Here is a 15872-nt window from a genome sequence, read left to right as displayed (position 1 = left end):
CAGAGATAAATACTATCTCAGTAGTAACACTGAAACTAAAGAGTAGAGACACATGACTATACTATGACAAGCACATACCTTATTCAAAATAAACAGCCTGATATAGGTGAGTATTGCTTTATGTTAAATGTCTGAGAGAGAAAGCTTGGTCTAAGTGATTGAACTGTTATTGTTATTAATGACTTACTAGCAAAACGCGTGAACAGATGACATAAAAAGTTTAATGGTCATCACTAGAAAATAATATGGCTTCCCTAAGAATGAGACATACCAAATTTCCTTATGAAGGGATTCCTAGTTAGTATGATGAGGGGAATTCTATAGAGACAGTATATTTTGGAAAAAAAAAAAAAAAAAAAGACAAATCTACATAATATTTTGTGAACAAGACAGAAATGTATTGAGAATAGTAGTACAATTCTATCCATAGCTGAGTGAATTCTCATACAGCAAAGTGCTAATGGAATAAAATCAAGCTACACCAACAACCAATACCAGTTTGCTAGGCATATGAATGAGCCACTTTAGAAACATCCCCTAGGCCCAGTCAGGCCTTCAGTTGACTGCTGCCATAGCCAGTATCTTGATTGCAACTTTCAAGAGACCTCAAGTCAGAACTACCTAGCTAAGGCACTCTCAAATTCCTGGCAGACGTATAAAAACTATGAGAGAAGAGAAGGATTATTGAGCAAAAGGGGGAAAAGTACAGCTAAAGAGAGATCTAAAAGCACAGCCACAGAACTCTGGTCCTCTCCTGTCTAAATTTTCAGGGAAGACCCAAAGACATATTTGTCGAATCTGTAGAACACTAACACTCAAAAACCTAATAATGGATAATAAGATCTGGAAGGACCTCAAATGCCTGAATGATGAACCAAAGCTAACAAGATACTAAAATAAATACATCCTGCATTTTGGTTAGAAGCAGCAGCCCACTGCACATGACACATTTGAAATAAACTATGTTGTGTGAAACTCTGTGTATAATCAGTTATTGAATGGCTATCTTCCCTCCACCTCCCCCCAGAAACTTCTAGGCTAATTTAACAAATCTCTAGTATTCAGAGCAAAAGAGGTAATTCACAAGTTACACTTCATCTGCTCAGTCAAAGGCTAGAGACAGTGTGAGGTTTTAAGACTACTGAGGAACAATAATGAATGCATCTAGAAGAGAAATACAAGGAAGTATTGGGGCAAGAGGAAGGGAATCAAGAAATCTCTACAAAATACAGAAAGAAACAACAAGGTTGTCTCAATGGGGAGGAAAAAAAAGACCTGGAGGGTGGTGATGTGACACTCCTCAAATATCCAAAGGATTATCCTATAGAGTTGGTAGGGAACTGAGTTCTTCTGACAAGAACAAAAAACAGAGGCAGTTACAAGAAGCTGCACTTTGCTTAAAATATGAAAGAACTTTTTGTAGTGGTCCAAAAGTAGGAAAACTGCCCAATCTGCTTTAGCTTACTAAGCTTTTCACATACATTACCTATGTACGGTGGACCTAACATCTTTCCTAATGGTGTGAAGTGTTAAAGTTCATATTTAACTTTTGTTTGCCTTATTTCCCAATAAATTTCTTTCTCTGCAAGGTCTACAACTATATTAAATGTGCAGTGTATATTTGATCAGTGTTTTGAAATGCCACCAGAATATAAGCATGTTTAAATATGTAAAACCATAAACATTCATTGTAACCTCATTTTCCAGGGGTGGGGGGGGAATCCTCCATGTAGTTTTAGGCTAGAAACTACTTAAAAAATAACTGACTTCCTACTTGCACACGCCCTCTATACATCTCCAGCTGCCTCATACCTCTAGGAGAACCATAGTCTTTTATTTGCTAAAAGGTGAAGAAAGTATTCAATTGTAAAGGAAACCTCCTGAAGGTCATTCACTAGAGTCCCACTTCCTAATTCTCTTTGGGAAAATAACCTATAAAGTATACAACATATTTTTGAAAATCAGGTAGGTACCATTTAAGTCTTAAATTGAACATTAGAAAGGCACTTGGCCCTGTTTTAGTTATATCAGTAAAAACACTACTCCCCCTGTAATCCCTATCACTGACAGTGGGAATGTGTGCAAAAAGATTACAAGAAAAACTTTCTGAGTTCAGAGAAAGGATGAAAATTAGATGAAGAAAACTTCCCTTGGTGTTGGTGTTCTTGAGAAAAATGCCTAAAAGAGGCCTGTAAGTTCTGAACATACAAACTGTATGAAATTGGCACAATTTTAGTAACAGGTTAGCTATTAACTGTAACTTTAAACAAGTCACTTCTTGAGACTTCAATTTTGTGGAGTCTGAATGGCTCAGTCAGTTAAACAACTGACTTAATTTTGGCTCAGATTGTGATTATGGGATCGAGCCCCATATCGGGCTCCACGCTGAGCGTGGGGCCTGCTTGGGATTCTCTCTGCCCTTCCCCAACTCGCACACACATGAGCTCTCTCTCTCACAATAGATGAATAAACTTTTTTTTTTTAATGTTCTGGGATTTGTCTAAAAAAAGACTTCAATTTTGTCATCCATAAAATGAAGGGGATTGATTACATTAAGGTACCTTCCATGTCTAACATATTTTATGCATATTCTCCTCCAGAAAAATAGACGAAGGGGGACAATTAAGTTATATTATTATTAATAATAACATTATGATAAGGGAGTAAAAAAAGCCTATCTGTAGGGCAAAGATTATTTTCAAAGAAATGTACTACATTCATCAATGTGATGGTCTAAAGTGTTATAAGATTAAGGAAGTGTTCTCTTTTAGTTCTGGTGAGCGTTTTGTTTCTTACCACAACTTTTTTTTTTTTTTAATTTTTTTTTTTTTCAACGTTTATTTATTTTTGGGACAGAGAGAGACAGAGCATGAACGGGCGAGGGGCAGAGAGAGAGGGAGACACAGAATCGGAAACAGGCTCCAGGCTCTGAGCCATCAGCCCAGAGCCCGACGCGGGGCTCGAACTCATGGACCACGAGATCGTGACCTGGCTGAAGTCGGACGCTTAACCGACTGCGCCACCCAGGCGCCCCATCTTACCACAACTTTTGTAGCTTGAGCTGGTTTCCACTGTACAAGTATGACTCCACCACATAGCATAAAAACTGAAATCCACTGTAATTTGCTGAGTGTCCTGTTTAACATTAAAACAGTACATAAAGCAGTGCAGGGAATCTTCAACTGATAGGTCACCTACAAACAAAACAATAAATTAATGAACTCATAACATTATTGTCTGACACAATATTTGATATTAATAGAATTATGGAGAAAAAAAATATGATAAAGGGCTAATAAGTCTTTTCACCATAAAAACTTTTTTTGTTTTTTAACATGAGATTTTACTTTTCACTTTTCATTGTCATCTACCTCCACTTACCTGGTATACTGCTGCATCCAGATTGCTAAGAGCTAGGAAAGCCATATTGTTCTGAACAGCATACACTAATGATGGCACACTTAACTTCATCAGTTCCTTGGGGCTCCCCAAAACATTTTCTCGTAAAGACGCCTTGAATCTACCCAGACTACCAGTTTCTCTTTGAAAACAAAAGGGTGAGAAAGGGGTGAGAAAGAAAATTAAAGAGCTTTTTTTTTTTTAAGATTTTAAGTAGTCTCTACATCCAACTCACAACCCCAAGATCAAGAGTTGCATGCTCTATCAACTGAGCCACCCAGACACCCCAAGAGCATCCTTTTGATAAGAATCCTTCACACAGAATAGCCATATTGTGTTAGGTACACTGATGTAACTTAGCAAACTTGTTTTTATAATTGTCAACTAATTTTAGATTAAAAGAAACATAACTGCATAAAAGAAAAACAATTACAAGTTCTATTTGGGAAAATAAGACAATTAGGTTTACCATCATCAACCTCTGGTCAAAGCTCCAGCAATTTTTAAGTATATTTATAAATAATGACATAACAGGAAAACGGAATTGCTAATACTACCTATAAAATTTTAATGTAATCCCTCCCACCTTAACTGCCATTACATCAAATTCACCCTCATTATTTTAATTAATTAGGTTGTGTATCTATTTTTAAAGGTTTTTGTTTTGTTTTTAATTACAAAGAGTCTTTGGTAGTTATGGAAGTTACTTGGGATAGGGATTGAGCAATTTCAAGTCAATATTCTCTGTAAATCCGTTAAGTGCTTATGAAGTATAGATAATACATTTAAGCATATTCTCATAAAGCTGAAGTACATATCTATAATTTTTCAGGAAATAATAATTTACTAATATCAAAACTACAAAACTATTTGTAGTGTATATAAGTTTGCTACTTGATGTATATGCAAGCTCTTAACTATTCTTATTTTTTCCTCAGGAGGAGCTAGCTAATATGGTTCATATTTCCCCTGTTGAAAATTTCCTGAAAATAAAAATAAAACAATGTTTTACAATAAGAACCAACACCAAAAAAAGGGCTTTATCAAAAGGGTCCTAACTGCAATTCATAATATCCTAAGGGGGCAAGACCATATTTCTGCAGGGAGATCTGTTTTAACTCAAAATTAATGACAGTCACAATGAGTCTTTTACATGTTTGGTCAACAAAATCAATGGTAACTGTATTTTCTCATATTTAAAGACTGCAAAAATAATTCCCCATGTTCTGAAGCGGGGGCAAAAAGTCCAGTGTCGAACTGATCACCTGTGCCTGTGCAAGAAAATGCTTAAGTATGACAGGAAATGTGGCCTAGGTCATAAAAACAAGACACCCTTCTTAGTTACAGTTCTTCCTCTGCTGCCAAATTCAACATGCTCCACACCACAATGGTAAATCTATCTGCTGAAAAGTAATGCACACAGCCTGATGGGAGACTACAAACTCTATCCAGAAGAAAGAATACCAAAAAGATCACTACTGAGAAATTCTACATAGTGGAGTTCTCCAGGTATCTGAAGATTGGCTCTTCAAACATTTGACAGTTTTTTGTTTTTTTTTTTTTTTAATGTTTATTTTTGAGAGAGAGGGAGACACAGAATCCAAAGCAGGATCCAGACTCTGAACTGTCAGGAGAGCCCAATGTGGGGCTTGAACCCATGAACCATGAGATCATGACCTGAGCAGAAGCTGGATACTTCACCAACTGAGCCACCCAGATGCCCCCCACCCTTTTTTTTAATGTGACATTCTTCTTTAAATTACTTTTTAATGCAAATCTAAGATGTCCTATATACTTTCTCAATACCTTATACCCTATTTTTTTCACAGAATGTTTTCCCTCAATTATAGAGTTGAATAACAAAATTAAAGAGAAACATTAAAATAAAAGCAATCACAGGAGTACAATTCAAAGAGCCATCTTAACAAGATGATGTATTAGAAAACAACATTTTCTTTAATGTCCTACTTCTCACTAGTAAGCACAAAATAGCAAAGATATAAATCTTACAGACTATGAAATACAGGACACTGCTTTTGTACTTTTACTTTTAATGCCTTCCAAAATACTGACATATATTGCTATATCTTCAGTGTGGTTCTCACGGAGAAATACCCATTTGTCCCCATCTCCCACATTCTACCACCATGTCCACCGATCTATGCTGGATTCCCCAAGCTCCAGTATAGTGGCTAGTTCTTTCCCTAATCCCTTGCTATGGGCAATGCCATTTTACTTCCACCCCTTAGAGATACCCTAAGCCTTCAATGGTATCAGATGAATTATTGCCTATCCAGAAAAGAGGTGGCCATTTTATCACTGGCTCTCTATGCCCTATTTGGAATATGGACTACATAAGTATCTAATTACTATTTCTAATAACCACCATGCCTGCACCAATAATCAAAGTTGCTGTGGTCCCTTTTCTCCCTGGCACTTTTGTCCTTTGTTACCTTGTCCATCACACTTTCAGCTTTCACATAAAAAGAATGACCTATGAGAGGCACCTGGGTGGTTCAGTCGGTTAAGTGTCAAACTCTTGATTTCGGCTCAGGTCAAGATCTCATGGTTGTGAGATCATGCCCAGCGTCAGGCTCCACACTAAGCAAACAAGGAACCTATTTAAGATTGTCTCCCTCTCCCCCTACCCTCTCTCTCTCTTTCAAAAAATAAAAAAGCAGGGCCTGTGTGACATCACCAGCCAATCTGAGTACTCCTTCATTGTGACAAACCAATAAAGTACACTGGGTCCGGACTGACTTCAGGTCTTTGGCTCTTCTGGCTCTCTCATTTGTGTTGGGTGCTTAGGAGCTACTATTTATTCACTGCCAGGAAGGCTTTAGTATATTTTTCTGGTTCCTTCTCTAATACAGATATTAGAGAAACCAAGCTATTTCAGAATGCTAACTACTGGAAACTTCAAATTTCACTGTAGTGCCTTACAATTATAGCAATATTATATAATTATAATAAGATATTTCAAAGTTAGTTATAAAAAATAGCAGAGAATGCTAAAAGAACTTATAAAAGAAAACAAAAGCTCTACAATAATAGAAACATCAAGGGTTCCTGGGTGGCTCAGTCCATGATCTCAGGATTCGTGAGTTTGAGCCCTGCATCAAACTGTCAGCACAGAGCCCGCTTCAGACCCTGTCTCCCTTTTTCTCTGCTCCTCTCCCACATGCACACACTCTCTCAAAAATAAACATTTTTTTAAATGTTAAAAAATATATATATCAGAAAGAATAAAGAGGTTTAGGAGGCATAAGAATATTTATCAGATTAAGTCCTGTTTAATTTAACAACAGTATTAAGAATATAGCTCTTAAAAAAAAACTATAGCTCTTAAAGCTTGCATTTAACTTTACTCACTAAAGTTAAAAAAAAATACATAACTGCAATATATCTTCCAAAAAACACTAGTAGTCCTATATTATTTTACTATTAAGCAAAAATACTCAATCTAAATATATTACAGCCTTGAATATAGTATAAAAAGGAACACATAAAAACAAAAGGCCATTTTTTCTTCCATTTTCCTGCCCTGTTATTTTCTTAGAAATCAAATCCTTTATTAAGGACCTTTTGTTAAAAACAAATGTATTACATTCTATAAATGACATTGCTAAATAAGAAAAAAAGCATGTATAATAAAACACATACAATTTTTTTTTAAGAGATCATCTTTCCCATTAAATTTCTTATTTAAAACAGTTTTTGATTTTTATCACTGGAATAGAATCTGTGTGCAACCTTTTGTTACCTGAAAAATTTCTGAAGCTCCACATTGATTGCAGAGATTCCGCTGCTTCCTCCCCCCCTAAAATTTCCCATCAACCGGCTGAAACCAATTCTTTTTGACCTATGTTTGGTCAAAAGTAGGCCTCATTCTTCCAGTTCCTGATCTGATGAGAACTACTAGGAGGCATAAAATCCTTGGCTAATTACCAAGGCACTGTGCAAAATGAAACACAAGTTACTTATGAGCTTAAAGTTAAGAGAAAGTTAAATCTTGTTTATAAATTTATTATCTGCAAAGTTAAATATGATTAACTCACATAAAAGACTTTGAGAACTAGATATAAAAACCAATAATGAGGTCACTTGAGGACAAAAATACCTATCATAAGGTACATGACTTTTACATCCTCCCTATGACCCTAAACCCATTACAACATGGGTACAAAGAGGCAGTCAAAAATGTAAACCCCAGAGGAGAAACCGAATAGGGCTATATAATCTGTAAGTATTTGACAGCTACATTATTCTAGATAACACTACAAAATAATTAAAATTATAATTTTAAGTAAAACAATTTTCTCCAGTCTTATATAATGTATTTCATTTATTACTAAAAACACCCAAAATATATGTATATTTACACATCCTGCTAGATTTATTGAGTCTTTATAGACTGTGGTGAAAAACAAACAATACAAAGTTGACTCTGGTCTAAGACAATGCAAAAGTGTTTGCACTTCCATTTCTTCATACCACAAATGACAGGTTTAAATCAAAACTGTCAGTTTTAATCGCCGTGACAGCATTTAGTAAAGAATACAGCTAATCAGTAATTTTCCTGTGACTTGTAGTAGTAACTAGTTTGAAATACCAAAATATTTTAAACGCTATACTGTTTTATGTTTCAGACTGTAACTTAGAAATTGGTAATTTATAACTCAAAGATTCTTAAAAACCAACTTAATCACATATAGAGCTTTTGCAACATCAAACTGCTCACCTGTCCCCTCCCCCAAAAATAGGATTTAGTAATTTCCTTTTCGATTTAAAAGTGATCTGACTGTAATCATACATGTGCACAGCAGTGTAGTAAGAAAACAGTTAACTATACCTTTGTTTAGACTGCTAACAAACCAAATGCCCATCCATAGAGAATAGAATATATAGTATATCCATATAATGGAACACAACTCAGCTCTTAAAACGAATGAGACAGATTTATATGTACTGACATGGAACAAACTCTAACATAAAACATTTAAGTGGAAAAAAAAAAGTACAGTGGAACACAGTGTATATAGCATGTATACACACATATTACATATAATTGAAACTCACCAATTAGTCCATGTAAACTTTAAACATTTATCAAAGTAGCCATCTATTATTTCTTCCCGATACTCCCTTTTTTTCTACAGTTCTAATTTATTAAAGTAAGTATAATTTCATATTCCAAAAATTACTGTAAATTATAAACAAAATCAACAAGGATGAAAAACTTAAAATTGATTACAAACAAAAAAAGGGTCAGTTTTTTAAATGAATAACAAAATTACACTGAAGAGGAAAAAGAGAACTAACCTAAATATTCTAAAAAACACAGTCTTTTTACTATATGCTCTAAAACTAAAGGTAAAACACCTACATACAAATACTTAACTTTAGTTAGGTTTTTTCACAGCTGTCTGTTAGAAATTCTGAATCTATTTATGTACTCTAAAGCAAATAAGTAAATATCTTAAGAAAATGGAAGCCAGACTCATCACCATTAGAAAAGGGAACAAATATGATAAGGGAAGGTTAAAATGAACTGTGATCTTAGATGGTAATTATAGGTATCAAACATTATATAACTTATGGTTATACACACAGACATACATACACATACAGAAACAGATAGGTGTGTATGTATACACATACATGTATTTCCTACCTCTGCTGAAAGGGCCTAGAAGCAATGATACCCCAGAAGATTATGGGGTAGATTATGGTTTCTAAATACCACTCTCAAAAAATTAAAAAAAAAAAAAAAAAAGGAACAAGTTTTCTTGAAGAAACATATGATTTAAGGTTAGGACAGGTACCTTGCTATGCTAAACAAGTTGCTCAGAGATTGATAAAAATATGAAAGAGAGAAAGAAAGAGAGAGACAGAGAAGCTTCAAGAAAATCCCACTGCCCAAATCTGGGACAATTTGAGCATCAAAATATATATTAATGGATCCTAACCCCTAAAATGAATTCATGAATCTATGTTGTGTGTGAGAGAGACAGAGACAAAAAAGGAAAGCTTCTCAGAGTAGAATGCTAAGTAATAAATGTACAAGAAATTATGGAATTAAGAAATTACCATTTGGCCATAACACTAGTGAGTGAAGGTGTTATAAGAAACAGTATTTACTTCGTCACAAAATATCTCTCCACAAGATCTTTATATTACAAAGAGAAAATTGGTAACTATGTGGAGAAACCCAGCAGGAACTACCTTAAACAATCAAAATTAAATTACCAGTGATGGAGCAAATAGATATTGCGTGCCTCATGATACAATGCCCTGAGAAGACATCATTTCTGTGATATTTCTGACCAAAACAAAAAACAAATTTAATCATATGAACACCTTCACTAAACATAAACTGAGGGACATTCTGTTAAATAAAGGGACTATGCTCTTTAACTATGTCAAAGATATGAAAAAAAGAAAGATGGGGGAACTGTCCCAAATTAAAGGAAGCTAGAGATAGTACAGTTAAATGTTATTTTACTATTAAAGTCATTAGGGTCGCCAGGTGGCTCAGACAGTCATGACATAGCTCAGGTCATGATCTCACAGTTCATGGGTTCTAGCCCTGCATTGGGCTCTGTGCTGGCAGTGCAGAGCCTGCTTGGGATTCTCTCCCTCCCTCTCTCTGCCCCTACCCCACTGCGCTCTCTCAAAAATAAGTAAACTTTTAAAAAAGGACGTTAGTGGGCAAGCGGCAAAATTATCTAAGGTTTGTCAAATAACAGTACTGTGTCAATACTGATGTCTCAACTTTGATATTTTATGATTAGGTAACAGAATGTCATTGTTTCAAGCAATATGCACTAAAGAATCTAGGTAACAAAGGGACACCTTGTATAAAACTTCCTCTCACATAATTCAGAAAAAAAACGCACAAACACATACAGAGAAAGACTATAAAGTATACATGGTAGGGGCACTTCAGTGGCTCAGTCGGTCAAGTGTCAGACCCTTGATTTTGGCTCAGGTCATGATCTCATAGTTCTTGAGATTGAGCCCCATGTTGGGCTCTGCGCTGACAGCATGGAGCCTGCTTGGGATTCTCTTTCCACCCCACTCTCACTTGTGTGCTCTCGCTCGCTCACTCTCTCTCGCTCTCTCTCAAAAATAAATATGTAAACTTTTTTTTTAAAAAAGCATACTTGGTAAAACGTTAGATTTAGAAATAAAAAATGAGAAAAACAAAAAACAAAATTGAAGACTACTGAAATGTCTAACAATGCTACTACATTCTTATCTTTGTCCTTGCTAATCAAAAACTGCTCAATTATTTCACTATTCTAAAAGACTCATAATTTGAAAATTAAAGATCAGGGAACATGTCTTCTAATCCTATCACTGCAAATCACTTTCTACGTATCTTTGGCAAATAAATCTTCCCTTAGCCTAAGATTTCTCATAATAGAAGATGAAATAATAGCTACAACTAAAATAAAGGTACACAAATGAAATGAAAATTAGCTGTATGTACCTGTATGTTTCCCTCACTGTTTGAGGGGAGACAGAAAAGAATGTTTCCTTAACACGATCATTCTGGCAGCCTGCCACTCTAAATACCATCAATCCTGAATGTCTGCAGCAAATTTAGTTGCTGCAATCTTGTAAGGTGTTTGGCACTTCACATAACACATTTTGACAGTGATTAACAGATTGTATTCCAGAGTGTAGTTAGTTGCTTTCTAAAGGAAAGAAGTTAGATGCCTGCTCATTAGGTTTTCAAAATTCATTTTTGACAATGGTGACAAAAAGAAACATCATTCTTTCATTTTTCTAAGGCAGTTTTAACTTACAACATTATATATTATAGCAGTATTTTCCTCATTTAATGCTCAGTTTTCTTGGAGACCATACCAAAGTATGCATTTCTCTGCCTTCTGTTCTCTAACCACAACCTGAAAGATGTGTGTTTACTTTTTTTCTGAAGAGATGTAAATGAAACCCATGGTTTTTGTTGCCCCCAATATGTATCACACTCCTCACTAAAGCAAGTCTATGTTTCCTTGAAAAAGTTAAATATCCTAAATACATCAGAGATAAAAATTTCAAGTGAATTTCATTTAGAATTTGTGCATATATATGTGTGTGTGTGTTTGTGTGTATATGTATATGTGTGTACATATATACATGTGTACACATGTGTGCACACATGTGTACACATATACATGTGTGCGCACATATGTGCACATATACATATGTGTACATGTATGTGTATACACATACACATATATTAGCATGTATGTGTATATATGTATAGGTAATGTACACATCTATGTGTGCGTACACATATGTGTACATGTGTGTAAGCATATATACACATGTATATGTGTACATGTGTGTATATATACACGTATACACACACACACACACACGACAAAGAAAAGATTTGAGATTAAAATTAAGCTATTGTCTTCCAATGTTTCAGCAAGCCAGCCAGCCTACAAAGGTTTTTTTTCCATACTAATAATACCCATGTTTCAGGGGATGCAATCCCACTACTTCTACACCAAGGAAGGGAAAAAGGAAGAGAAAGATCCAAAGAGAATGGAGTCTCCGCCATTTGACCTGGATTGCCAACATGAATTCTATCCAAATAGAATTCCCTAGGTAGAGAAACTCCCTACCACCTCAACTCCTGAGAGACTGGCCATTCATTTAAAACATGAGTCTGGAACCTTGCTGATCCATTTGGTCTGGTCAAATTTATTAGACAGAGATCATATTAATTGGCCCCTTTCAAGTCTCAAAGTTCTGACTCAAGAGACGAGTGACTCGACTTCAGATTTCCAAGCTCACCAGAATCCCTGGAGCTACAACAGCCTCTACTCAAAATCCTAGAACCTAAATATTCTAATTTGTCTAATTCGGGCACTTGACTGAAGTTATGCTTACCCTACTCTGCTTAATTTAACTCTTACAAAATTCTAGGACACTGCTTCACACTAGACTGACTCTTGTTATTTTTTAAACAAGCTGACCTCCATTTGTCTAAACATACTGCATCTATTATTGTGTGTTCTTTATGTAGGTTCTGTGGTTTCTACTTGTATATTGTCCAGAAAAAAGTAATCTTTAAGGTATATGGAGTCAACAGGCATTGAAAATGAAAATAGTTTTATGAGATTGCTCTCTTCTGACAATTTCTTCTAATCCCATGAGATTAAATACTTCATGTGATAAGGATGTCCGTGTTTACTTCTCTAGCCCAGACCTCTTTTCTGTGTTCCAGACTTACCAGTGCAACTGCTTATCTCCATAGCTCACTTGGATGTCTCACAGACACTAAAAACTAATTATACCTACCCAAAATTAAATTCTTGATATCCCCTTCCCTCAAATCTGCTTTTTTCCTGTCTCAGAAAAAAATAACTCTACCCAACTTTTTATATTAAGAAACACAGATATGATTAACACCTCCCTTCCCTCACCTTGTAGCTGATCCTCATTATTCATGGGTTCTGTATGTACAAATCTACCTATTTGCTAAAGTGTATTTGTAACCTCAAAATCAATACTCTCAGCGCTTTTACAATCATAGGCAGACATATACAGAGCTGCCAAAATTTTGAGTTGCCTAATACACACATTCCCAGTTGAGCTCAAAAAAAACACAATGCTCTGCCTTCTTGTTTCAGTTCTTCTACTGTAAACAAATGTAGTCTATTGAATGCCACATTTTCCACATGCTTGGGCTTTTTGGTGGTGATTTTGCTGTTTAAAATGGCCTCCAAGCATATTGTTCAATTCCAAGACAGCTGTAATGTGCCTTAAAGGAGAAAACAGATGTTAGATAAGATTTCTTTAGGCATGAGTTACAGTGCTATTGGCTGTTGAGTTCAATGCTAACAAATCAACATATATTAAGTAAGGTGTCTTTAAAACAGAAACACATATAAAACAAGGTTATATATTGATCAGTTGATGAAAATATTGTAACCAGAGGCTCACAGGAACCTAACAGTTTTTCCTCTAGGATCACTGGTTCAGTATTAACTAATTCAGTGTCCATGGTGACTGCAAAGAACTAATGTGAATAAAAATCAACCGTGGGGGTGCCTGGGTGGCTCATTCAGTTAAGTATCCGACTTTGGCTCATGTCATAATCTCATGGTTCATGAGTTCAAACCCCACATCGGGCTCTCTGCTGTCAGCACAGAGCCTGCTTCAGACTCTCTCCCTCGCTCTCTGCCCCTCCCCCACTCATGTTCTCTCTCCCTCTCTCAAAAATAAACATAAAAAAGTAAAAAAAAGAATCACCTGTGTACAAAAACCCATCACCAAGTCCTATAGATATTCCTTATAGAACATAACTCAGATCCATTAACTTCTCTTTAACCTGTGTTGTCACAGTAGGCCATTATCTCTGGCCTGTAATAAACTTCCTTACTTCCAACTCTTACACCCTTCAAATCCATTCTCCTCAAGGATCAGTGACTCTTAAAACAAAATGGGTCGCCACTGGTTGGTCCCTGATTTAAACCATTCAATTATTGCCTAATGCACATCAATAAAATCTAAAATTCCTCACAGGCCCATAGACTTAGTCTTGATATCCTGCAGACCTCTCCGGCTTCATCTTAGCACCACTCCCCTTCTCACAACACTCCAGACATAGTGATTTGCTGCTGTTGTTCCTTAAAAATCAAGAATTTTTCTGCCTCAGGTACTTCAAACACACTGTTATGTCTGCCTTCCCTCAGCTCTTTTCCTACACAACTTCTACTCAATCTTCAGGTCTAGTTTTAAATGTAACTTTCTCAGAGAGAAAGCCTTCCTACCCAAATGCAGACCCTCTATTATACTTATTTACAGCATCCTCTATTTACATTACACCCATTCATTTACATTCCACCAATGTATTAGTTATTTGCTTAATATCTGGTTCTCTACTAGACTATAAGCTCCATGAGGACAGACCTATACCTTTGTAGTTTGCGACTATCCTTCTTACATCTGAAAGTGTTGAGCACATAACTTGATAAATGAATGAATAAATGAAGGAGTATGACTATATGTTTAAAATATTTGGAGGAAGTGAAACATTAGTTGCATGTGGCAGTCATATATTTCTCTGTAAGTGAACCTTAATTATAAAAGACACTAAAAATTTCCTGAAATTTCTTGAGTCTCTGCCCCCATCTCTACATACTATAAAATGATATGTACTTCTTCAACAATTAGCCAAGACTAAACATATTCTGAGCAAAGAGCGTTACTGTAGAAGGGCCAACGTGGTGGAGAAGTAGGGGGATCCATACTTCTGCGTCTCTCAAAGAAGTGCGGAAGCCAGAGGACTTTGAACCCCAGAGTCTGGGAAGAAAAGAGACTGAATCTACCAGGAATAAAATGGGACAACTTGAGAAAAGATAGGTGGGTAATTGCAAACTGGGGGAGATAAAACATGCTGCGTAGGCACAGACGGTAGGGATCCTCTTCGGCAGAGACAAAGGGAAGAGGAAGCAGTTAGGAAAGTGTAGGACCGTATCTGGACAGCAGAAAAGACCCCGAACTGGGAATGAGAGGGATCCCATCTCTAACTGCAGGGCTTTCTTCAGACTGGGGCTGGCTCCCTGTTTGTGCACCTGGGAAGGAGGGGAGCCAGCCCTGGGTTCGGTGGTAGTCCAGGGACGCAGTCGCAGTAGGAGAAAGCAGTCCCCTCCCTGGAGGGCTGCGTGACAGTACAAAGCTTGCCTGTGTTCTCCACCCCCAGGCTCAGTGGCTAGGTGGAGGGCGCTGTCCACAGTGGGAGAAAGCAGCCCTCTCCCTGGAGTGTGGTGGGACAGAACAAAGCCTGCCTGCATCCGCCACCCTGGGGCTCAGGGGCGAGGTCAGTGGCACAGTCTGCAGCAGGAGAAAGCGGCCCCCTCCCTGGAGTGCTGTGGGAAAAGACAAAGCCTGCCTGCGTCTGCCTTAGTCTGCCACCACCCTTCCCCCCAACCTGTGGGCTTGGCGGCGCAGTCCATGGTAGGAGAAGGCGGTCCTACCTGAAGTGTGGTGGCACAGACAAAGCCAGCCAGGACCACATATCAGGCTGCACTGAGAGGTGCTTCCCCAGTGCCGGAGTGCACGGAGCAGGACTTTGAATCCTGGCCAAGCGCAGGGTCAGGGAAGTTGGCGGACCAAGAAGGGATGCCCCATATGCACCCACAGCACAATGAGAATGACTCAAACAGAGTCCACCAGGTCCAGGTCCGTGGAGAAGAGACTACAGGATCACCGTTTCCCGCCCCCCCCCCCCACCACCACCAAGGTGGGGCCTGAGGGATGAGTCCTGGGGCCCATAGTGGAGGTGGGTCCAGACTACACCAAATCATGCCCCTTCACACCAGATAACTGTGTATCTACTGGAACTGGACAGGCCCTGCGGACAGCTTCTCCAGACCAGGGCTGCAGCACTGCCTGGATTAACTCTAGGGCAATTCTGAATATATACATATACTCTCCACCCCCCC

The 15872-nt window shown here is 37.3% G+C and overlaps 2 protein-coding genes across 6 annotated transcripts in view; one reads left to right on the top strand and one right to left on the bottom strand.

Moving 5' to 3' along the window:
• RARS2 (arginyl-tRNA synthetase 2, mitochondrial) overlaps positions 1–5016 on the top strand; it is an 82966-nt gene extending 77950 nt beyond the window's left edge. For 2 of the 4 annotated variants that reach the window (XM_040474132.1, XM_040474125.1), the window contains one exon: positions 4741–5015. In XM_040474132.1, the coding sequence (XP_040330066.1) occupies positions 4741–4806 (66 nt within the window). In that variant the 3' untranslated portion in view covers positions 4807–5015. Of the gene's footprint in view, positions 1–4740 lie in introns of all 4 variants that reach the window. The other 2 variants (XM_040474130.1, XM_040474126.1) reach the window with 2 other exon arrangements.
• The window catches only part of SLC35A1 (solute carrier family 35 member A1), a 33695-nt gene that overhangs the window by 6336 nt on the left and 11487 nt on the right, over positions 1–15872 (bottom strand). The window contains exons 2-4 of one of the 2 annotated variants that reach the window (XM_040474135.1): positions 7163–7354; positions 3382–3541; positions 3042–3194 (exon numbers count right to left, since the gene is read on the bottom strand). In XM_040474135.1, coding sequence (XP_040330069.1) covers positions 3042–3194; positions 3382–3541; positions 7163–7233 — 384 coding nt within the window. In that variant the 5' untranslated portion in view covers positions 7234–7354. The remainder of the gene's footprint in view (positions 1–3041; positions 3195–3381; positions 3542–7162; positions 7355–15872) is intronic. The other variant, XM_040474133.1, reaches the window with a different exon arrangement.

Source organism: Herpailurus yagouaroundi, unplaced genomic scaffold, assembly GCF_014898765.1.
Source record: "Herpailurus yagouaroundi ecotype Mexico unplaced genomic scaffold, PumYag 139, whole genome shotgun sequence".
NCBI classification, from domain to species: Eukaryota; Metazoa; Chordata; class Mammalia; order Carnivora; family Felidae; genus Herpailurus; species Herpailurus yagouaroundi.
The sequence above is the reverse complement of the archived record's forward strand: the minus strand, read 5'-3'. Positions and strand labels throughout refer to the sequence as shown.